Source organism: Nesoenas mayeri, assembly GCF_963082525.1.
Source record: "Nesoenas mayeri genome assembly, chromosome: 5".
Taxonomy (NCBI): domain Eukaryota; kingdom Metazoa; phylum Chordata; class Aves; order Columbiformes; family Columbidae; genus Nesoenas; species Nesoenas mayeri.
The window spans coordinates 25,693,066-25,716,769 of record NC_137548.1 but is presented as its reverse complement, the minus strand read 5'-3'; the positions used below and the strand labels follow the sequence as shown (position 1 = coordinate 25,716,769).

General features: G+C 54.1%; 1 protein-coding gene across 1 annotated transcript in view; it reads right to left on the bottom strand.

Moving 5' to 3' along the window:
- Positions 1-23,704, bottom strand: part of LTBP2 (latent transforming growth factor beta binding protein 2) — a 72,565-nt gene that overhangs the window by 6,121 nt on the left and 42,740 nt on the right. Inside the window, exons 9-27 of the mRNA XM_080344912.1 lie at positions 18,659-18,733; positions 14,077-14,199; positions 13,408-13,572; positions 12,347-12,582; positions 10,595-10,634; positions 10,106-10,198; positions 8,914-9,039; positions 8,597-8,725; positions 8,091-8,210; positions 7,047-7,166; positions 6,712-6,834; positions 6,391-6,516; positions 3,856-3,978; positions 3,431-3,556; positions 3,211-3,333; positions 2,857-2,988; positions 1,540-1,665; positions 580-723; positions 114-305 (exon numbers count right to left, since the gene is read on the bottom strand). Coding sequence (XP_080201038.1) covers positions 114-305; positions 580-723; positions 1,540-1,665; positions 2,857-2,988; positions 3,211-3,333; positions 3,431-3,556; positions 3,856-3,978; positions 6,391-6,516; positions 6,712-6,834; positions 7,047-7,166; positions 8,091-8,210; positions 8,597-8,725; positions 8,914-9,039; positions 10,106-10,198; positions 10,595-10,634; positions 12,347-12,582; positions 13,408-13,572; positions 14,077-14,199; positions 18,659-18,733 — 2,442 coding nt within the window. The remainder of the gene's footprint in view (positions 1-113; positions 306-579; positions 724-1,539; positions 1,666-2,856; positions 2,989-3,210; positions 3,334-3,430; positions 3,557-3,855; positions 3,979-6,390; positions 6,517-6,711; positions 6,835-7,046; positions 7,167-8,090; positions 8,211-8,596; positions 8,726-8,913; positions 9,040-10,105; positions 10,199-10,594; positions 10,635-12,346; positions 12,583-13,407; positions 13,573-14,076; positions 14,200-18,658; positions 18,734-23,704) is intronic.

The following is a 23,704-nucleotide window of genomic DNA, read 5'->3' as shown; positions in this document are numbered from 1 at the left end:
AGGCAGATGGCAAGGGGGGATGGGAAGAAAAGAAACAGCTCGTTAGTGCAATCCAGGTGGAGCTGTTAGGCAGAGCACCGGCCTTGCCTGGTGTGGTGGGGCCACAGTCCTACCTGTGCCTGGGATGGGGCAGGGGTAAGTCTCACAGTTGTCACCCCAGGCTGCCCCCACAGTACAGCAGCACTCCTCCCTGGTGATGTTCTTGGCCAGGACGCTGTCACACAGGCGAACGTCGCTGATGTGGTAGTAGCACTGTTTGAGCTCTGCACTGTCAGAGACATGGGCTGCATGTGTCCTGGGGCCTTCTAGAAGACAGCAGAGCGGGGACGGGATGGGATCCTTGGCACCCCAATGCAGCACCCCACACCTAGAAGTTCCCAGAGTGCACCCATCACCGGCAGGGTGGCCTTCCCAGGTCCCCACTTTCAGGCTCCTCAGCTCTCCCCAGACCAAAGCTTGCCCATGGCGGTGTGGGCTTGTACAGCCCTGACAGCCCCTCAGCTTTATCTCACCCCCGCCAGGGCTACCATGCTCCTGCTCTAGCTGCCACCCATGCCTACGTCCTAGCTGCCTACTCACCCATGGCTGCTCGGGACCGGCACTGCCCTGCCTCTGTGTCGTACTCCTCGTGGTCACTGGGGCAGAGGCAGAGGAAGGATCCCTCCACGTTCTCGCAGAGCGCAGTTCCGCACACGGCGACCATCAGCTCACACTCATTGACATCTGCAAAGCAAGGGGCAGTGGTGGCAGCTGGAGCTCTGCCTCTGCACGGGCAGCCTGTGCATGGTCTGCAGCATGAGGTCACCCTTCAGCAGGGAGAAGGAAGCTGCCAGGGATGAACTGAGAACTCTTTTTACACCATGGTTCAACACAAGTCTGGCAAGAGCTTCCTGCCCTGCTCTCAGTGCATTCAAGAAGTGTGAACTCCAGTTTGCAGTGAATCACTGGTTCACAGGATCATCCAGGTTTGAAGAGATCACTGAAGGTCTCTAGTCAAAATCCCTGCTCAAATCAGGGTCAGCTACTGGATCCCACCAGGCTGCTCAGGGCTTTGTCTCATTTGGTCTTCAAAATCTCCAAAGAAGGTGACTTCACAGCCATCTTGGCATCTGTTCCACTGCCTGCCTGTCTTCATGGTGAAAACATTTTTTCTTATATTACACCCTGCCCGTTGTCTCCAGGCACCTATTAAAATACCCCTCTGGCACCCTCAGTGCCTCCATCCCCTGAGTGCCTCCTTTCCACCTGCACAGAGAAAGGCTCCATGTTCACTGGGTGCCACTTTTTCACAGCGCCTTGCTCCTTTGCAGTCCCAAGGATCTACTGTGCTAAGGGGTCGGGGGGGTTTGCCTCCATGAGCTGTCCTGTCCATGTCTGAGATTCTCCATGCATGCATGCAGTCCCCATCCATGCCCCAGGAGCTGTCATGCATGCAGTCCCCATCCATGCCCCAGGAGCTGTCACATAGTGGGGACACTGGCCTGGCATTTGCCAATGGGTGTCCCTGACTGACCGGTAGAGTGATCGCAGGAGACTCACCAATGCAGTAGTGCCCAGAGGGCGAGCTCTCATAGCCACGGTCGCAGAGGCAACGAAAGGAGCCCTCTGAGTTCTCGCAGAAGCCGTGGCTGCCGCACAGCGTCTCATTGGCACACTCATCTATGTCTGCAGCAGAATGGAGAGCAGGAATTGCCCCAGACCCCACCTTTCCCAGTGGGTCCCCTCTGCCCAGGTCCTTCTGCTCTGACCTCAGGACCTGGGGATGGGGCAGGCATTGCCTTGATGTGAGAGACTGGGTCTGTCTGCCACACTCACTACCCTGCTCTGAGTGTGTGTATTAAGAGAAGTGCCCTGCAGCATCCAAAGCGGCAGAGAGGCCATGTGGATAGAGTGACAGGAGCAGGGTGTGAATGGAAAATGGATGGGAAGCGGCTGGCAGGGGTGACTGAGGGTAGTGCTGGTCCCTGCAGAGGCGTAAAGGGACAAGGAGCCTACAGGCTGCTCATCGGCAGGAGACACAAGGATGCGACTGAAGTGTGTGGTGCAAGTGCAGACAGATCTAGGATGATACCCTCCTGCCCCGTTCTTCTTGGCCTGGTTCTTCTCCAGCTGCTATAGTGCCAGGAACTTACCTCTGCCTTGCCTCAGCCTGGTGGGGTTGGACAGTCTCAACTGGGTTGTCTGCTTATGGAAGGCAGGTTTACAGCCCTTCTGGCTGCATCCCGCTCCCCTCCTACCACTGCACAGAGCAGATTTCCCTGGAGTGGGCAGAGCAGCTGTGTGCCCACAACCCGCTGCTCCCAGGGCCAGGAGCAGCACCACATGCTAAGTCTGAGTCTTGGCCCAGCTCTGAGCCCAGTGGCTGGCAGCTGCTCCTCCTTGCTGCAGCCTTCCCTGAGCTGGGAGGAGCCTCAAAAAACTGCAAAAACCCCTTAGCTCTTTCCTCTTTGCTGGAGCCTGAACTCCAAATCCAGACTCCACAGCCTAGCACACAGTGGTACCAGCAGCTTTTCCCCTCACCCAGCCCTGCCAGGCAAGTGACTGGCACAGGCAGCAGCCCCAGCAAGCACAGCATACAGGGAGCTGTGATCCAGCCCCAAGCCTGGAATGGCTGTAACCTGCCCAGGACTCTCCCCAAGCGGAAAGCAGCACAATGCGGTGTCTGTTCCAGATGCCAGGAAGAGAGAAGTCTAGACACAAGCAGGCAGCTCAGCCAAGAAAACAAACTCCTAGCATTATCTGCATCTCCACCAGCCACACGCCTCCTCCTTCTCCCCCACGCCCCTGGCAGAGATGTCCCACAGCCACCCTGTCCCTGCTAGGAGGTGAGACAGGGACACCTGGGGCTGTACTCACCAATGCAGTCACCCAAGGGGGTCCAGTGGAAGCCGGGCTGGCAGCCCATGATACAACGGTAGGAGCCCAGGCTGTTCTGGCACCGCCACGTGCCGCAGATGGCATCCCCGTACTCTATACACTCATCCACATCTGCAGGGAGGAGAGCAAGGGGAGGTCAGATGAGGACCCTGCTTGCTCACTGCAGCACCTGGGTCAAGCTCAGTTGGCCAGAGGCTCAGACCCATTGCTAGTCCTCCTTACAAGTCACCAGCAAATTGGGGTGCTGGGAGCTGAACTGCCCTCCCCGCTGCGCTGGCTGCATCCACCCCCTCGAATCCCAGTGGGCTGGTGTCCCCTGCAATGATCTCTCACCCACGCAGTCATCAGTCTCCTGGGAGTGTTTGAAACCATTTTCACACAGACACCTGTAGGAGCCTTCTGTGTTCAGGCACTGGCCTTGTGAGCACCGGGACTTGTCTGTGCATTCATCCACATCTGCAAAATCATGCCAAAATTGTCAACCTGACTCTCACAGCAGGAGAGGGAGCAGAGGGCAGGACCTGAGGTATGCCCCTGCCATCCTGCAGCTCACCTTGGCAGCTGACTCCACCATCCATGTTCGAGAAGCCAGGAGCACAAATGCAGAAGTAGGATCCATGACTGTTGAGACACTCGCCATTGGGGCTGCAGATCTCACTGTTCAGGCACTCGTTCACATCTGCAGAGAGAGAAGAGTCAGGGCCATACACCCAGCTCTAGGGGATATCCTTCGCCTAAGCCACAGGGATTCCCTCTCCCCAGACTCTTACAGGCAGTCCTCACAGGGCTCCTGGCCCCTGCTTTTCTCACCATGGAGACAGAGATCTTTCCTGTCCACTGTGTTCCTGCATTTACCTACAACCTTATGGATGTTCTATGCAAGTTGGCATCACCTGCCTTAGAACTGGCACTTAGATGGGGATATATAGGGAGGCTGTATGTCCTGGACCCAGAGGACTGCAGGGATGGGGTTCATACCTTCGCATGCGGTGCCATTGATAAGCTGGAAGCCAGCCTGGCAGTGGCACTCATAGGAGCCCAGGGTGTTCCTGCAGTCTCCCCACAGGCATTGAACAGCAGGGTCCTCGCATTCATCCACATCTGCCAAGCAGAAGGACACAGCACAGAGTGAGGCCCCAGCTTTTGCTGCCACTGGAGAAGATGCCCACTCAGAGAAGCCGTCGCTCAGCTGTTGGCCTGTAAGGTGGGTTTGAGCTGCCCTCCCAGACCATCCCATCACAGTGAGATGAGGGCACAGACTCCCTGTTACTGGGGTGTGAGGAGTCAGCCCAGAACCTTCACTCTCCTCCATCACAAAGACCAGGATAAACGGGATCCCAGCACCAAGTCAGTGACGCCCAATGACAAGACCAAAGGCAATGGGTACAAACTGGAACACAGGAGGTCCAATGTGAACAGTTTTTCACTGTGAGGGTTACTGAGCACTGGCATAGATAGTCAAAGAGGTTGTGGAGTCTCCCTCCTTGGAGATATTCAAAACCCACCTGGACACGGTCCTAGGTAACCAGCTCTAGGTAGCCCTGCTTGAGCAGGGGAGTTGAAGACCATCTCCAGAGATACCTTCCAACCTCAGCCATCCTGTGATTGTGTGAGCACAGGGATACTGCTGACCCCAGTGTCCACCTCTAGCAGAGCTCTGCACTGGTTACCACAACCACCAAGAGGCCAGCACAGAGCCACAGCTGCTGACAAACCCTCTCTTCAGCCAACTGCACAAGAGCAAACATCGGGAAAGTAACCCAGCACCAGCCATACCTTCTGCAGTTCTGCTTTCCTACCTGCCAGACTTGCCCAAAATATCATTCTCCTGGCAAAGCTCTTACCCAACTGCAGAGCTCCTCACAAACCCTCTCCCACCCACCTCCCCCAGGCCTAGGCCAGAGCCTGCTTGCACACTGAGGTTTTTGCTCCCAGCAGGGAAGAGAGGGCTGCCTTCCTCTAACACGGCTGTGACATGCCAGCAGACTGCCATTACCTGCAGGCCCATCAGGTAGGGAAAGCACTGGAGGATGCTGCTAACCAGAAGCACAGGCTGCTGTGCAGGCAGTAGAAGACATGCTAATGGAGAAGGTCCTGCTGTACTCTTCTCCCCTGCAGGAGCTAAAACCCCGAGACCAGCAGCTCCTGAGGGCAGGGACATCTTCTTGCCCTTTGCAGAGCACTGAGGAGGCACAGGCAAAAATGAGCATCCAGCATCGCTCCCTACTGCCTTGGGGCAAGATGGTCAGCTGTTCAGTCTGGTTGCAAGTAGCATTATTCTTCAGTCCTTCTAGAGATGAACCATAACCTAGTTTATTTATCACTAAACCCTTATCATATTTCAAATATGAAACCCAGATCCACAGACAAGGCCACCAGCCAAGGCAGGGAAGAACATGCCATCCTGCCATCAGGTCAGTGTGACCCAAACAGTATCAAACCGTGATAAGGTGCCTTTGTGACATGGCTGAGGCAAGGTGGCTGAGAAGGGGCTCACATGGAATCTTGGGAAAGGAGTGGAGGGTGGGCAAATGGAAGGGATCAAGCCATGTTTCTTCTATTGCACCAAAAAATCAGATGGAAAATGAGCTCGTTTCACTTTAGCTTTCTCAGACACTGAAACAGAGGAGAAGAGAGGGAGGAAAGCCTCCCTCTTCTCCCCCATTGGAGGACCCCATGCAGGGGGTCTTCTGAGAGTCACATCAAAGGCAAGACCTCCTGTTTGCCAGCTATGTGCGGGCTGCAGAGTTCTGCAAGTGCTTCAGAGAGAAATTCGTAGCACACAGCCAATCTTTAAACAAAAACCTTTGCCAGCTGTGCCCCCCCCTTCCCTTGCCTCAAACAGGGAATTTGCATCAAGACATCTTCTTGATGCAAGACAGCCACCAAGAAGGGAGTATTGGTGCCTGCACTGGGGCAGTCAGGTTGCAAGGCTGGGACCAGGTGCTCTCATGTCTGAGCAAAGCAGCCAACACAGATCTGTGCTGCTGTTTATTCTCTGCCACTCATACCTGGCACAGCAAACCCTTGATCTACTCTTTCCTTTTAAAACATGTCCAAGTTGCACTAAGGGCTGGGGAAAAAAGGTGAACCCTGAGTGCCCACAGTCTCTCCAGTGGCTGTGGACACAAGGTTCCTCCCTTTGCTGAGGACCTACATTCAGGCCACATGCTTCCAGGCACAGAGCTCTGAACTGAACCAAACACAGCTCCTCTCTGCCTGTGTTTCCAGGCCTCCTGTATTCCTCTGGCCTGGCATCCTCACAGTCACCATTAGTCCAGGAGTCTCACCAGTGAGTCTTTGCCCCTCACCCCTCCCCTGGATGAAGAAAATCACCTTCATGCTGCTCTAGGTGACATATGCTTGCAGCACCGCTGCTATCTGCTAATCAGAGAGCTAAAGAACTGGAGAAGGATCCTGGGGCTAGGAAAGTCCCTGGGCACCACCAATAACCAAGCTATGGCAATGTCTCTTCCCTCCACACCCACTTCTCTGATCCTGGGAAAGGGATACCTTCACACATGCTGCCATCTCTGGACACAGCGTAGCCAGCATCACAAGCCATGCAGGAGTAGGAGCCCTCGGTGTTGAGGCAGAGTCCAGAGGGACAGGCATCCTGGGCAGCGCACTCATCGATGTCTGCGCAAGCACAGAAGGGAGAGCAGGATGAGTGTGAAGGACACGGAGGAACCATGACCATGGGCAGCTGTGTTGAGGGAACCAGCCAACACGGTGGCCAGGACTCAGGCAAGGCCAAGTGCTGTGAGGAAGAGCACAGAGAAACCTCTGGACCAGGTGTGTGACACTTCAGAGGGTCTCATGGCTCCCCAGTACCTTGGCAGCTCTTCTTATCAGGTGCCACATTGTAGCCCCGGTAGCAGGAACAGCGGAAGGAGCCATCCAGGTTGACACACTGCCCATGAGCACAGGTCCCCTCTGCAAGACACTCGTCCACATCTGCGTAACACAGCAGAGAGCAATATGGAAGAATGAGAGGGTGCTCAGGGCTACCTCTGCCACCCAAATTGCAAAGGCACTGTGCCCGGGCCATGCAGGCTGGCTGCCTGTGGGAGGAGCATGCTGCCCATGCCCCTGCTCCTTCTGAGTCTTGCAGAGAGCGCTGCCATGGAGGGCAAGGCTGCTGCCCAGGGATGGCCCACGATCCTCACCAACACATCTCCCGTTCCTGGGCCGGTAGCCATCCCCACAGCTGACACACTTGTAGGAGCCCAGCGTATTGACACACTTCTCGTGGGGGCAAGGGCTGGGATCCACGCACTCGTTGATATCTGCCAAGAAACATACTCATCTCAGGCTCCCAAAGGCAAACCGTGCAGCCTTCTCCAGGATATCCCCTCCAGCTGGATCCTCAGTCTCCCTCTGTGGGACATCAACACCCAAGAGGAGGTGAGATGAGTTTGCCATGGCTTGGGCAACACTTCTTATAGTCCCACTTATCACTCAGTATCCTACACCTACACCTGAGGGCTGACATAATCCAGCAGCAAAACCCGCTGCCACAGGATGTTGCCAAGGACAGGAATGTGCAAGGGCAGAGAAAGAGATCAGAGAACATCTGTTCAGGGCTGTTTCATCAGGGACTTTCATAGCCATGATTAGGATGCATCCTCCAGCTCAGGAAGTCCTTAAAGCAAGTGCTTTCTGGAGGCCGAGTGGAGGGAGCAGCATTCTCTGCATGTCCTGTTTCCCATACTGCCTCCTAAAATAGCCTCCCTCTCTCTGCTGGAGATGAGCTACTGAGAAAGGGGGATCTTTGATCAGGCACATCATATGTTCTTGAATGCTCTGAAGGAGCCAGGTTGTGCCACTTGAACAGGATGCTGTGGGGACAGGTGGCCTGAGTCTCTGCAGCCTGCTCTCCTTGCAGACTGCTTGCCAGCACGAGGGTCTGGTGACAGAGTCAAGCTGGCATGAAACGCATGGGCATCTCCTCCCAGAATAGGAAACTAGCATGGGCTGGTTCTGGGGGATTTCCCTGGGGAGGTGGGAGAGGATCTTGGGAGATCTCGCCTTTTGCAACCCAGGAAAGCCTGTCCCTCCTGCAGGCAGAGGAGAGGGCAGGCAGCCCTTCAGAGGGGCACAGGGCACACACAAGGGAGGGTTTTCCTCCCTTCCAGGAGGACACATGGAGTGGTGAGAAAAAGAACAGGGTGGCTTGGAGGGGCAGGGGAACAGTGAGCAGCAAGCTTCACCTTCGCACTGTCCTCTGGAGCCCATAGCAAAGCCCTCCTTGCACTCGCAGCGGTAGGAGCCGGGAGTGTTGATGCATTGCTGTCCCTGGCAGGTAGAGGGCTGCTCACATTCATCTCGATCTGGCAACAGAGAGACAGTACTGAAGTCTTCTCCCTCCCGTGTGGGGAAGGCTGGGTGCAGGAGAGGAGCTGCTCCCTCTGCAGCAGGCTCTGCCCAGATGACTTTTGCCTTGCACCCCCTTGCCATGAAGCAGTGAGCAAGGCTGGCATCAGCAGCCCATATCCAGATCTCCACAGGCAAGGTCCTGTCCCTGTGGGAGCAGGAAAGGGTGATCTCCACGGATCAGGCTGTCTGTGGGCAGGCCCGGGGGGAGGATGGGTGTACAAGTGTGTGTGCAAGTGTGCATGAGTGCGTGTGTGTGTACATATGCATGAGAGAGTGCCAGGGCGGGAGACTGGGGGACCCTGGGGAGATGGCAGCCCCATGCCAGGCAGACAACACTTACCCTGACAGCTCTGCTTGCCCTCCGACACAGCCAGGGCGTACCCAGAGTAGCAGAGACAAAAATAGGAGCCCACACTGTTGATGCAGCGACCTTTTCCAGAACAAGGATCTTTCAGGCATTCATCTTCATCTGTGCCCAGGCAAGGGAAGAAGACAGGGACAGGCAGTCACCACAGCAGCTGCCTGCCAGCTTCCTGCCAGCCCGTGGTGCAGCAGGTGGGCAGGGGCTCAGCAGAGCTGCCAGAAAACCTCCCCCCAGGAACCTGAAGGACCAAACAGTCCGTCGAGGTCCAGCAGGCAGAGGAGGTGCCAACCTACCAATGCAGTGAAGGCGGCTGGGGTCCAGTATGTAGCCAGGGTTGCACAAGCAGCTGTATCCCTCTGCGCTGGGCACACAAGCACCGGCTCCACAGGAGAGGGATGAAGAGGCACAGCCACTGACGCCTGGGAGAAGAGAGCATGGGGTTGGGGGCAACAGTACAGGGTCTGCCTTGTGTCCCCAGCACCATGCTGGGGAGGCTGCTTTTTCCCTTCTTGGAGAGAGATGGAGCAGGCTCAGCTTGCTCTTCTATGTCTTCAGCTAGCTGATGCCCCAGGGCTGTGTGGGTGACATAGCAGACCCTGCCACCTCCTCCGGCCTGAGCCCAGCTGGGACACCTCAGTCCCCTGCACTGCTCACCTGTGCCCCGGACCCACAAAAGGGTGGTGAAGAAGCCAACCAGCCAGCCCCACACTGCAGAGGAGTGCTGTCAGCAGAGCCTGGCGCCTGTGAAGGGGCTCCTTTTGGGGTGAGAGCAAGGCTCCCCTGCCACTGCCCTGCTAAGTGAGGCGCAGGCGGCGGTGGGGGGGCAGTGGGCCATCGCACACCCCTCAGCACTGAGCCGGCCAGGGTAGGGGGAGGCCCAGCCCAACCCCAAACAAAAGGCTATTGAGGAAGACACATTCCTCAGCAAGGTGCCTCCCCCAGGCCTGCTCCCCAAGGTGCTCCAGCCCCCGGCGGAGGGCAGGGGCTGCACTCCCAGACACTTGAGCAATCCTGGAACAACAGTGCCCTTGTTTCCGGCACAGTAAACAAGCCGCCCCAGGAGCCACATGCCTCCCCTTGTGCTCCCCCTTCCCGATGAGTCAGCTTGCGCCGCCAAGGGAATGGGGCCAAAGCCACCGGAGCAGGCGCAAGATCCCCTGCACCCGGCAGCCACTGCTGCACCGCGCAAGCCAGCTGCAGGCAGGGAAGGATCCGGAGAGTCAAACACTTCGCTCCCCATATGGGATCACTCTCACGTTTCCTCAGGCCAGCCGGCTTTCCCTGGCTGGCAACAGCTGGGACCAGGCTGGGACAACACCTCAGGGTAGCAGGGCAGGGACTTTTCTTTGGGAAGTCAAGTGAGGCATGTGGGAAGACAAGCAGGCTGAGAAAGGGACAGAGACTCTGGGCAGAGTTTAGGGCATAATTTCTCCATAGCCTCAGTCAGAGAGAGGGCGGAAATCCCTAAGAGCCGTGGACACACACCTGAGCCCTGTGCTGGCATCTGTGTTGGAGCAGCAGCATCCCAGGTGGTGGTGGGACCATGCTGGGGAGGGCCACGCCAGGACTCCTCTTCTTCTGCCGAGGAAGAAGAATAGAGGTGACATCCAGCTTCCCATCACAGGCAGAGGTGCAGACACAAGGTTTACCAATGCTGTGTGTCCCTGCACTCACAGACCTGAGACAGCACATGGGAAGGAGCCACAGCGTGGCTGCAGCGGCCTCATCAACTTGTTATTTAACATAGCCTCCTCCACCTCACTGGAGAGCCACCACCTCCCCGCATCTCTACAGCCCCACACGAGCCACCGCAGTGTGGCAGGGCTCCTCCATGCCACCCCACAGCCAGCCCAGCTGGGGGCCCATCCTGCCCATTGCTAGGGGCTGCCGTGCAGAGGAGCCGCTCTCTTCCCTCTTCACTGCCCCATCCTCTTCCCCCTGGCTGCCCTGACCTCCCGCCAGCCAGGCACCCACCTCTGCGTGTGGCAGGCTCTGCGGTGGCATCAGCAGCACCCTAAGGGACAGAAACACAGGACTGCCTCTATCCACGTGCATGTAGCTGGGATGCAGCGTCTCTGAGACATTTTCCCACCCACGTCCCGGATCCTCTTGCTCCCTGAGACACTGTGCTGGCAGGAGAAGCTGCCATACCCGGGTGCAGCTGGCAGGGCCACTCTGTCCTGAGCAAAACATAGCTCCTGGCCATGCCCAGGGGACTACCTGCAGAAGGACCCTGCAGCATGCCATGCAGGTGAGACCTAGGGCACTGCCATGGGGCAGGCATCTCCATGATGCAGCCAGGAAGAGCAGCTGGGCATCATAAACACTGCCACTGTCACCAGCAGCTCTGGAGGGCTGAGGACAGCCACTACTTCGACCTGCCTCAGAGTGCTACCTACAAGATGAGTCCTTGGTGCTCAACGCTCTTCCTCAGCATCCCCTCCTGGCAAACCTATGCCTGACAAAGGAGACATGGGAGCACAACCTGGGTCTCCACTCCAAGGAGCTTTGTGCAAGGGATGAAGAAAACAGGCAGCTGAACAACACAAGTCCCAGCCTAGATCTGCTTCAAATTTGGAAGCTTTGGTTCAAATTTCTGCCCTGTCTTGAGATTTCTCATTTGCCCTTGGGCAAGTCACCTCATGTCTATGAAGCAGTGACAATGGCAGTGTTGTGTCCCCTCTCAGAGGGGCTTTGAATATGTTCTGAGGGCTGAGCACTCCAAGAGGAGCACTTCTCAAGCTCTCTGCCATGGTTCCCCTTCCCCTGATGTCAGCCCAGCCCCACAGCCAGGCTGGGCTGACAGCAGCCTGAGTTCCTACCCCAGCCCGAGCGAACATCTGCTGGAGTCAACACTGACCATGAACCAGTGCAGCAGAGCTCCCAGCTCCTTTTCATGTGAGCTAATGGCCCCTCAGAAAGGGCTGAGCAGACAGGTAGCACCGTGCCTTCATCCACAGCAACTCAGCTGGCGCGGTAGGGTTTGCAGTTCATATGCTGTTCCCTCCAGCAGCAGCTACTTGCTCTCTTTAGTGCTCTATCTGACCACATTTCACACCTCCCTGTCACCTATTTGTATGACATCCCCTTTCCTGCCCATCAAGCTACCATGGATGCACCCAGATGTAGCAAGACAAACCTTACTCACCTGTGCAGGAAAAGAAACCTCACCTGGAAAGTGAAACAGCGCACAGTGAGTAGAGACAAAGCAGGCGAGCATCCTCCTCAAACCTTGGCTGCCCTAGCTTCACCCCACCTCTAAGGCTCTGTCTCTCAGTCCCGCATGCTTCTCTGCAAGAGCTTGTTCCAAAAGTCAATACACCCGGACTCCTCTCCTGGCAGTGCGCAGACCCCAGGAGCTCCCGCTCCAGCAGTTGCTGGCACAAGCAGTCAGTTGCGCTTCCCTCCAGCTGGGCTGGACAAAAGCCCAAGGACTGCAGTGCCATGGCTGCCATGCAGACCTGAGGTCTTGGTGGAGGCAGCCTGGCCAGTTAGTACCAGCTGTGAAGATGCAGCTGCAGGAGCCCAAAACACTCAACCTCCTCTTCAAAGGTTTGAAGAAGTGGTGTCTCATGCCCCAGGAACCAAAGAACACCTTGAGTATTCACACAGATGTAGAAAGCCCGTATCAGCTAGAAGTCCATTCATAGAGGCATGGCAGGACCTGGGAATTTGCCCACCCTTGCTAGAGGCCCAGATGGAGCAGCTTTAAGCAGTAGACCCCACACTACCCTCTCCTGCCGAGTTGCCAGGGTGGGGAAATGCCTCCAGGATGCTCCCACGCAGGCTGTCCTGCACCTGGTATCTTCTTGCTGCCCAGTTCACTGTCCAGTTGCTGTTCTCCACTCGCTCCTCCAAGCTAAGAGGCAGCTCTTCTGCCTCTGCCTTCCTCATTGACAGGCGGATATCAGAGCTGGAGTAGGTATAGCCATGTCCTGCTGGGCAAATCTCCTTGAAGGCTTCTGCAAGGGAAAACAAATCAAAGCTTTAGAGGGCAGAGGTTGGAAGGAAGAGGACGGTGCAGGGATCACCTGGCTTTCCACACCCAGACATGATGAAAGGACAAGGAGTGAAGGTGGATGGGCATGTATGTTAATGCAGGTAGTGGTTTCTCCCATCCTATCATTTTCTGGAGATTTCTAAGGGTTAAATCCTTATAGAAACACATCCAGGCTGCAGTGGGTGGATGCCTTGAGCAGAAGGAATCTGCTCACAGGGCAGGTTGGGTTGCTAACAGGCACTGGCTAGTACTCCCAGACACCAAAAATGAAATCCCTCCTTTGAGTCAATACTGCTAGGAAGGAGTCATGCCACTGGAAGGTCCAAGCTGAGCAAGGGAGCAGATAAAAGTGAACCCCTGTTACCTTGGCACTTAGTGCTCTCTACATCACTCAAGATGCTCTGCGCAAACCACCTGAAGATTTTCCCAGCCCTGAGGATTTTGGTGCTTTCCCCTTCACCCTTCCCCATGATGAGATATGCCAAAGTCATCTTCACCTGGCTTTCATCCCAGCAGAAGATATACAAGAGACAAAAAGGCTGTCAAGCAAAGCCAGGCACAGGCATGGCTCTGCTCTCCCTCTGGTACAGAGTGGTTTCCCATCATGGATTTCTCTGTCTTCCAAGTATTATCGAGGTCTGCTCCCTGGGTTGCTGTAACCACCCCACAGGCCAGCATTTGCAATGCTCAGCTCTGCGTCCTGCAGTTGTCTGTGTGGCAGCAAGTTCAGGCAAGGCAAAGCCACAGTCTAACCAGAGCAAGTAAAGCCAAAGCAGGCACATCTCACCTGAGCCAGGCACAGGGCACTCCTCACAGTTCTTCCCCCAGCCCTTGCCGACACGGCTGCAGCAGCAGATCTGCTGGGTGATGTGGTGCGAGAGGGGGAAGGAGCACACTCCTCCAGCTGCTGAGCGGTAACACAGCCCCTGCTCCATCGACACTGCTTTGTCCGCTGAAACACGACAGCAGGGTAAGTGCCAGGGGTCAAGCTCTATGCTCACCAGAGGGAGAAATGAGGACACCTGGCTTTCCCATCATCAGGCCTTTCTTTGCCCATGCCTCCCAGCCTGCCCAAGGGCTGCCCCATCCTTTCCTCAGAATACCTCCTGGACCTCAGCCATCAGGCCATCCTTGTAGCAGCGCCAGCTCCAAGCAAACACAGGTACTGTGGGAGCTCGCTCAGCCCAGGAGGCTGCGTCCTCTGCTGCTGCACTGCAGGCACATCCCTGCTGGGCTCCGCAGCAAACAGCTGCAGAGGCCATGAGATGTCCATGGAGAATAGTGATGGATGAAGGGGGGTGAGGCATGGGGTCTCATGCTGCACACAAGTGCAGAACAGCACAGCAGGCACTAAGGCGCCCTTGCAAGAGGCTAAAAGCACACTGCAGCTTAAACTCAGTTGTGGGGTCCTGCTCAGGCCCCTTTCCCAAACTGAGGGGTTCCCTGGAGCACTTACAGATGCAATGGCTACGGGATGGGTCCAGCATGGTTCCAGGCTTGCAGGTGCAGCGGAAACTGCCACGGGTGTTCACACACTCAGCATCTTTGCACAGGCCCTGCATCAAACACTCATTGATATCTGTGGGGAGGAGAGAGCACAATGAGACATGGGGAAGCTGAGGGTGAACTGAACCCCCAACCCTCCCATTCAGGTGCCATGGACCAAGGCGGTGTCAGTTGGGCTGTCTGAGGCAGCCTCTGCAGTGAGCAGCATGATGGGGACCTCTGTGGTGTCAGCCATCCCACATCTGTGGTGCAGAGCTTGCTCACTGCAGCTGCAGGGATGGCTTGTGAATGACTCTTCTGGTCTGCAGTCCTTGTGGAAAACAGATGTGGCCCCTCCGGCGAGCCACCCTGGCAGGGTCACTCTTATGGGAAATTATGATCATTGTTTGCAAGCTTGGACTGGTGAGTCCTGTCCTCTCACTTGTCCCCTGGTCCTGCTGGCCTGGAGCCATCATCCATGGAGGATCTTTGCTGGGAAACTCAGTGCTGGCATGCAGGAAGGTCAGTGACTGATTGCACACATGGAGCCTAGTGCCAAGCAGAGGGATGGTGAGCTAGGCTCTGGCTCAACACTGTAGTGTCTTTTTCTGGGAACAGGTCAAGCAAATGGGAAGATGCCAACTGCCTCAAGCCCAGCCTCTGCCCCCAACTCAGCATGCAACATCAGACACAGTCTTTGGGAAGGGAGCTGGTTTTATCCCTGGGAAACACTATCTATCTCATCCATTTGGCCTACAGCACCTGCCTTTCCTAAAGCACCATGTAGGAATGTGTAGGTTAAGCTGGAGAAGACTGAGATTGCCAAAAGGTACATAAGGGGGAGCTGAGGGCAGCTTTCACAGTGGAGAATGAGGAGGAAGGACCCCTCATGGATTGATGAGTCCACGTATCATGGATTGATCATGCTTTATATCTTCACTAAAGAGCTTGCCCCAGAAAAGTAAGTGTGCTGATGAAATGCACTCTGTCTGCAGGCACAAGCAGTGCAGGAAGAGCTGGGTGGGAGAACAGAGTGGCAGGAGTGTGATGAACCTCAGCACCACCCTGGGACAAATCACAGTAACATATGCTACAAGCTAAGAGGTGGGAGCAGGCAGTGAGAGAGACGTGGACATATTCACTGCTCACAGGACAGCTGTGACCAAGAAAAGCCAATGTGATGCTAGATAACATGACAAACACTTTCCCAAGGTACAGGCCAGTCCTCATGCCAGTGTACAAGGCTCTGGTGAGACCTCAGGGGCCCTGAGAGTACCCAGTGGTGCTCTAGAGACTGTCTCAAAGTAGAAGGGGTGCAGAGGCAGGCTGCTGGGACACGCAGAAGAAGGAAGACACCAGAAGAGCCTCACTGAGAGCAGCTAGGCTCAGGAATGGCTTTCCCAGAACTACCTTATTCCTCAGAGCTGAAGCATCCCTGCTTGGTGGAAGTGGCAGTATTGCACAGCCAATTGTGACAACTGGAGTTCAGACTTAATGACCTGAGAGGTCTCTTCCAGTCCTGTGCTCTTAAATTACTCTGTTCACCCTGGCAGCTGCCCATATATGGCTGAGACACACAGGGGCCATCAAGACCAGGCCATGATGTTCAGTCTACTGGAAGTACCAATGCTACAGAGATGTGCAGCAGGCCAGGAAGTAGTAGGATTTCGTTGTGCTGGCCCAGCACATGCCTCTGTGAATTTCCTGGGGCTGAAGTTTCAGCAGATAATGTACAATAATTTAATCTCCAGATCTTCCTACCAGGGTGGCACAGACAGCTTCTTGCTTGCCCTATGATCACCCCAGACAATGAGGAAGGACAGCTCTCAAGCTCTCTCTAGATAAAGTGCAAGTGAGTCCCAAGAGAACCTCCTTCTCCACTGATCAGAACTGTTGGCCTCAGAGCAGAAACCCGAATGGAGATACAACAAAACTCAACACAGAGAGGTTCAACTAAGCACCCTGCATGGCAAGAAGACGTCTTCTGGAACCATTAGCAGAGACTTTCTGTCTGGGATAGTGCAGGAAGCCTGTGTATAGCAGCGCCACTTGCCTACGTGTCTCCTGCTTCTCCAGTAAGGAGGAGTGGCTGTGGCAGTACCGTGTCAGCACTGTGACAAGTAATGGTTTCTTCCTCTGTGCCACGCACAGGACAGAGTTCACAATAAAAAACAGTGTCCAGACCCCAAATGGGCTGGGAACCCCACTCAGAGAAGAGGCTTGGGCTCTCGAGAGGAGCCCCAGAGCTCACTCCCATCACTCCCCAGCACGGTTGGAGCACCGTGTCAACTCTGACACACAAGTGTTTGGCCTCTGCATAAGCAAAGGGATTGAAGGGATTAGAGTAATGAGAGCACAAAACAAACAAGCACCAAGGGCTGAGCTTTATGAGCTTAATATAAAACAGGGCCATGTCCTGGCCTCAGTCCAGCCCCCTCTGTTCCACTGGCAGCAGAGTACCCTCCCGCGGTGGAAATCCTCACAGAGAACAGGAGCAGGCAGACACATTTGGGGCCATGCACTCCTACCCCCTGCAGCATGCCGGGGATGGGGGTGGCCCACAAGAAGAGGTCTCAGGGACCAGAAACCAAGATCTGTAAGCTGTCTCATCGGCTTCCTCCCACCCTACTTCAGCCTGCCAGTGCTCCTCAGAAACGGCCACACTGGGTCAGTCAGCTCCTGGTGGAAAGGTACAGGGTGGTTTACACTGGTGCTTGGTGAGCAGACAGGACCTGAGTCAGCAGTGGACACCAAGGACATACAGACACCAAGGTGCCGCCGTGTGTCCTGTGCATGCATACCTCCCTACTACCATCTCCAGGAACCCCAGCCTGCAGCCTCCAAGGCAATCTTTGCTTCATGTATAGCAATCACATTGTCCCTTCCAGTGCCATCTTTCTTGCTGGTCCCAACAGCACCGGGAGGTTTCCTGACTGGGTCTGCCCAGCACTCCCAACTCAGGCTCATTGCAGTCTTGTTCCTGGTCAACGGGATGCAGGAAGGAAAGGAAGTGAGATCTTGCAGAGATAACCCTTCTGTGCCTCTGCTGGAAGGCACCAGGGACAACCCTTTCTGTCCATACAGAACAGAGGAAAGTGGGCTCCTGCTTGGGCCCTCTTCCAGTCACTCATCTGTGCTTTGATGACAGCCTGCAAAGCCAGATCTCAGCTTCTTCCCAGCTCAGCTCCTTCCCTGTGGCCAATGACCTCAGGAACCATCAGCTGCTGTCCAGCCCCTTGGCCTCCCTCCTACCTGGGCTAGGAAGAGACAGTCCTATGTAACCTCTCCCAAAGTCTATATGACAAATTGCCCACTCTGGATCCTAACTGAGGTGCTGTCTTCCTGACACACATCCCACTGCAGCAGCAGAGATGGGAAAAGTACCTCAAGGCAGCAGACTATCTGCAGAACAGTACTTCTCCAGCCCAGCCTAAGAAGGAACACATAAACGCACAAATCTCTGGTTCATGGTTCATGTGCAAAAACATCTTCCCAGCCAACTCCACAATGCCATTTCCCCCTGCACCTCAGAGCGCTGAGCCTCTCCCTGCTCCAGAAGGGACACATATCCAGAGCAGGCACTGCAGGTCTCTGCTCTCTGACATGAGTTCCTTGGCTGCTCTGCTCCTCTGACCTCTCTATTCCATGTCTCAGGAAAGCTCCTCATACCCACTGTGCTGTCTGTGGCCACATAAAGGACGAGATGGGAGCACCAAAGAAAATAGAAGCTGTTGCCTTTTTGAAAGTTCTCCCCCAGGACAATGTAGGGAGGTTGAATCATTGATTAAGTAAGCATGGTGGAAAGTCCCAGCTAAAAGAGATGAGTCATGCAGTTGCCAGCCCCGGGTTTGCATTGCCAAGGCTCAGGGTCCCTGCTGTGTCTTTGCGATGACACCGCTCAGCTTATCATGAATCACAAGAAGGGAACCATAAAATTTCACTTTAGTCAGAGCATGGAAAAACACAAGCCCTGTGGGCCAAGAGATGGAAAATCAACATGAACCAGACAGAAAAGTGGAGAGAAGGCACCTTCTTCATACAGAGCTGAGGGACTGTGTGAGTGAGAAATGGAGAGACCCCAGCAGCCTGGGGCAGGCAGAGCAGCCTGGCAGCATGGGCAAGCAACACGCTTGGGACAGAAGGACTCGCTTTTGTGGCACTTCGTCACTTGAAAATGGACAACAGAACAAGTCGACAACCTTTCAAAATGTTTTCAGGCAACAGAATTTCTGTTGCTTCAGACAACAGGAGTGTTTTGACACTCACACAGAGCAGAGCAGCAGCACAGGTCCTTACTGTGTCAGTAGGACTTAGTATAATAGGTGAGTTTTCTTGTGCTAGCCAAACTATGCATTGACTCTGCTTATTGGCTAAGTTCTGTAGTTCAGTGTTACCTGTATTTTTTCATCCTTGATGAAAGCACTGGGATTTTTATGTCACATTCTTTGTAGATCTGTATCAGGGAGTTAGATAACTGTATTTTACTTGTGTAGATAATTACAGCTCTGACAGTGGCTGTGGGAAGGAGAGAGAGATAAAAGCAGCATCCTTACCTTGGCAGTGGCTCCGGTTTAGCCTCTTGTATCCCTGGGGACACTCCACCTGCCCATTCTCAATCACTGGGTGTGCTGTGGAGAAAACAAAAAGTGTGGGACGCTGGCAGAAGAGCCATCTGCCAGCGTCCTACCTTCTCCCTGCCCTCCTTGCAGAGGAGAAAGGGTTCCCAGGTCTGTCTTGGATGGGCCTCTGATGACTCCCAGAGCAGAGGGAAAAGTGGGAGCAGCCACATTTCTCAAGCAGTGTCTTCTGCTGCTTGGTAGATGCCAAAACAGTGACCCAGAAGTGCTGCTTGTGCTTCATATCTATCACTGTGTCACCTCGGCTCCTCCCAGGCCACCTTGGATAGCCACGTGGCTGGCACATGACAAAGGGGATCAGAGTGAAAAGAATGACAGAGTTTCTTGACAAGATGCTGAAATAATAGCCATGGGCTGGTTAATTACATTTCTCAACTTTTTTTACTGAATGTGATTTCCTGCTCCGATCACTCTCATCAAAGAAAATTTCAAATTGCTAATTAAAATAGTTTCGTGGATTTCAAAATTACCTATAACCTGCACAACTAAATCTCCCCAAATTTTTTAAAGGCAAGTAAAACGTGACCTGTAAATTCCAAGGAGGTCAAACTTAGGTACTGTATTTTGGAGCAAGGGAAAGGGAATCCAGGAGGTGATGGGTTGGGAAGTGAGTAAGCATGGGGTGAGGTAGGAAGAAGGATGCTGTGCCTAAGGATGGGCTTTTCCCAGGGTGGGGTTTCTTTTTAATTTTCTGAACTGTATGCTTGGAAACAACAAGTGCATGTAACAGCTGAGTGTCCAGCCATATTCCCACTACGCGAATTCCTCCTGCCTAGCATCAGTAGCTCACACTCTGGTGTCATACATGGAAAGCCCTCCATGGCAATAGCCATATCAAGGACCTGGCAGATGCCTAATGCATTGCAGCTTTTGAGAACTAGGGACTAGATGAGACCATCCTGGCAGCAGCAGATGGTCAGAAAGAGGCTGCAAAGGTTAAGAATGCACACAATGTGCTGGAGGCAGAGAACAGGCATGTCTGTAACTCCTTGTCCTGGACACTTTGACTCTATGATGCAGTTTAAAGCCACTCTTGGACACTTATTGAAAGACAAGTGAGGATAAATGTGTTTGGGAAATAAAAGATAAGACAACAACAGGCTGTTCACCTGCCTGTACCAGGAAGGATAATAGAAAGCCTGGTTTCCCCAGGTATGTTAAATGAAACTACAAGGTTTTCTGGGTGCAGAGGGATCTGCAGCAGCTGGATGGATGACTAAGACAAAAAACCTATTCACCCCTTCCACAGTTCAGTCATAAAATATAAGCAGGAGGTGCTTACAAATATCCAGATGTTAGGGACAAGGGAGTTGCTGGTGATACTGGGAATCGCTGGGTACAATTCCAGCCTCCTGAGAAGGAAAAAACAACCTCTGGCTCATGGGCTGCAGGATCAGTGCCCTGGTGGGATTCCAGGTCCTCCCACATCACAGCCTGTGGGCTCGGGGCTGCCAACAGGCATTAACTGTGCTTGGAAGCATCTGTCAGCCTCAGCATGATGTGATAACAGACGCTCAGATGAAGCAGCTTCGTTATGTGTGAGCTCTCCAATGGAGAGCCAAGCATGCCCAAGATCAAACGGCGATGACATGTGTCAGAGCCCTGCTCCCTCTCTGAAAATCCTTTGCAGAGAAACAGATCCTGCAGCATTCCCCTGGCAGATGCTGCTGGGGAGGGGGCAAGGCAGAAAATACCCATGATGGGGATGAGCGTGCAGGTCTTGTGCCACCTCAGCACTCATATGACTCCAGTCTGCAGAAATCTGTGGCTCGTTACTGCAGCAAATCACTCATGAGGCTGCAGACAAACATCTTAATTTTGCAAAGAAACTTGTGTTTCCTGGAAAGAATAACAAATGTAACGTGAGCAGATCTCATTGTACCAAGAGGAACCGAGACTGTGTCTGAAGTACTGAATGGAGGCTGCTCTCTTTCTGCCAGGACCTGGCTGCAGGGGAAGACAGCGTGTGGCTGCAGGAGGATGTAAGTGATTAACTCTCAGCTTTGTACTTGGTTACTTGAGCAGAGGACCGTTTTGTTCCATGAGCTCTGATGCTGCCGAACTACAGCAGAGATGGCCAAAACCCCATGTAAAAAACAGGCTGGGACACCTCAGTTTCCTGCAAAGGGGAGCAGCATCCACCCCTCTCCCACGCAGCTGGTAGGAGTGGGAGTGGGAGCCCATTCCTCTGGAACCAGCAAAGGGCAACGCCTGGGAAAAAGCTGATCTGATGATCAGAGAAGGCAGAAATCTGTCAGCACCCATAGCCAGAGGGGTCCTAGCTTCCTGTGTCTGCCTGTCTACACCCTCTCCAGGAAGGGGTGCTCCCAGAGCCTGAGGCTGGGGATGGAGCAGCTGAGCTGCATCTGTTAGGCAGAGGGATTTCAGGCTTGCTGAGGGTGTGATGTTGGTACCTCACCTCCCAGGCCTTTCAGCCTCATGGGCGCTGTACTGAAGCCATGTGTTCAACAGGTACCTGCACATCAGGACTCCCCTTTGCCTCTCCTCATTGCTCCCTCCAGCTCTGCTTCATCCCACCACCCAGTGCTGCCTTCTGCAAGCTCTGCAGGCACCGGGCATCCCCAGGCTCTCACCGGGGAGCATGCATGAAATAAGCTCACAGGTCCAGAAAGGAGGAGGTGAGTATGAAGCAGCCACAATCCAGGACTCCACCAGCACCTTTGTCCCTAGCTAGAATAATACTTGAGCACAGCAGAATGAGAAGGGAAATGAACGCACAGAGATCAGGCAGAGGAATTTTTCAGCCTAGCAGGGTCATCTTTAGGCAGGCAGGCGCACTTCAGAAGTTGTTCATCACTTCCCAGGAGAAGAGGATTACCCAAGGGCCTTGGCTCCCCACTGTCTGAAGACAGGATGAAGAAGCTCAGGCTGATGGTGAAGTGGAAAGAACCACTTCTAGTGCTGGTAGCCACAAGGGCCTGAGCAAGGCAAGGTTTGTAGGGTGAGATAATACATTTCCTCAGGCCAGCCAATATCACTCTGTTAAAAGGGGAAGAGGCAAGCCTGCAGTCAGATGAGAAATGAGGAAACGCTTTGCTGCTGAAAGCTAGCCCACGTCTTTCAACTCTTTCCATTTATCATACAAAAGGCATTACCTCACTAAGGAACCTTGCCTGCTGAACTCCTCTGCCACTTTCAGGAATCACAGACATTTCTGGAGACCCTGGACCAGCTCCACAGAAGAAGCCAAGCCCCAGCTGCACCTCAGGTGTCTCACCCTGCCTGCAGCGGGCACGGAGCGTGCAGCTGTGAGGGTGGCTGTGGTGCCTCTGCTTGCTCCAGGTTTTCCAGCATGTGGGAGATGAAAGGAACCAGAGTGCATGGTCTTGTGGCACCTGGAGTTGCGGTGGGACTGGACCCAGTCAAACCTCAGCTTGGTTTAGTGTCAAACAGAGAAGAACAGCCTCCACTGCAGAAAGAACCTCAGCAGCTGAACTTGCTAGCAGAGAGCGGAGCAGCTCTGACCCCACAGCAGGCTCCAGAAAGATAATGTATTGAAGATGCCAGACCAAGAAGTAGGCAGGGGTGTGGCTGTGAGGATAAGCTGAGTTCCCAAGCAGAATGGACAAGAAGGAAAGGACACAAATCCTTTAGTCCAGACCTGTCGTGACCACTCTCCTTTGCTTCGAGTGGTATGTGGTAGGCCAGCTCCCACAACACTTTCTCCAATGCCACAACAAAGGCTACGGCAACAGGGGTGAGGAGGGCATGCACTGGTGCTGATGTGTGATAGGAAACTAAGCCCTCTGCTCTACTCATGGTCAATAAAGATCTTCAAGGTGAAAAATATGCTTGAAAGAAAAAATATTCTGGTAGTTACTGTTGGCTTTTGGGGTCATTTCAACAGAGGGAACCTCATCCTGCTCCAACAGTGGCTTCCAGCTGGGACAAGATACCTCTGTAACTAAAAATCACCCACTTCTGCAACACTGTGCTGCTGTGCGCTGAGACCACGATGCTGCACATGAATGTTGAGCAAAACAAACACTCTGCAGACCAAAGCAGTCCTGAAAATGCTGAGCTTCCCCAGATATTGCTCTTTGTGCTACTGCCACAATCTTGCAGAGGTTTCAGCTTCTTTACCTCCAGCCCTTCTTCACTGTCTCAGACAGGTTCCCTGTGGCAAATTGGGTAGCAGAGGCAGAACCAGCCTCATCCATAGCCTCCTTCCCATATTTCCAGGGTTCTTTTTCCTTGTGTTCTCCCTGATCTGATCACTACAAGAGCAGACCCAGGGGGGCATTGGGGGGGTGATTTTCAAGGGTTTTCCTGTGGCTGTTTCAATGCCTGCAGGCATAGTGCAGGGGAGCATGTGGCTTGCGGAGCCGCTCAGCATTTCTGGTGATGACGGCTCCATGGGTGAGCTCCCACCCCTCTCACGGTGGGAGGTCTGTTTGGGGAGTGCTGCAGATGCCAAACCAGACATTACAAGATCCAACTTTCCAGTGAAATTCAGACTTTTCTCTAGGACAAAAAACTTGAAAAAACACGGGAAGTAGGAATTAAAAAAGGAAAACAATAGCCTTCAAAGACTTGTCTCTTAATGCAGTTAAAACCCACAGGCAGGAGGAGAGAAAGCAGCCCAGGTGCTCAGGCTGATTGCAGCCTGAAATGAGGGATGGCGGGCAGTGAAAAACCAGGACCTGGAAGATGCAGGTTTACTGCTGCAGCCAGAAAATCTCTCACACCCCTTCAGAAAGGTGAGACTTGTAGCTTCTGCACAGTAGAGCAGAGGGTGCCCATCACTGGGATGTGATTCTCCTGGAGTGCTGCTGGTTGCAGAGCTGTGTGGTCTCAGGGGCAGGGAAGAAGTGGAAGAGGAGGGCTGTGACCCCATCTGGGTATATAGCCTAATTCTGCCTTCAATTTCCTTTATCCCCACATGCCTGAGGAGGATCAAGGCTTCAGGGAAACCAGTGTCCAATCTGCACCCTCCTTGGC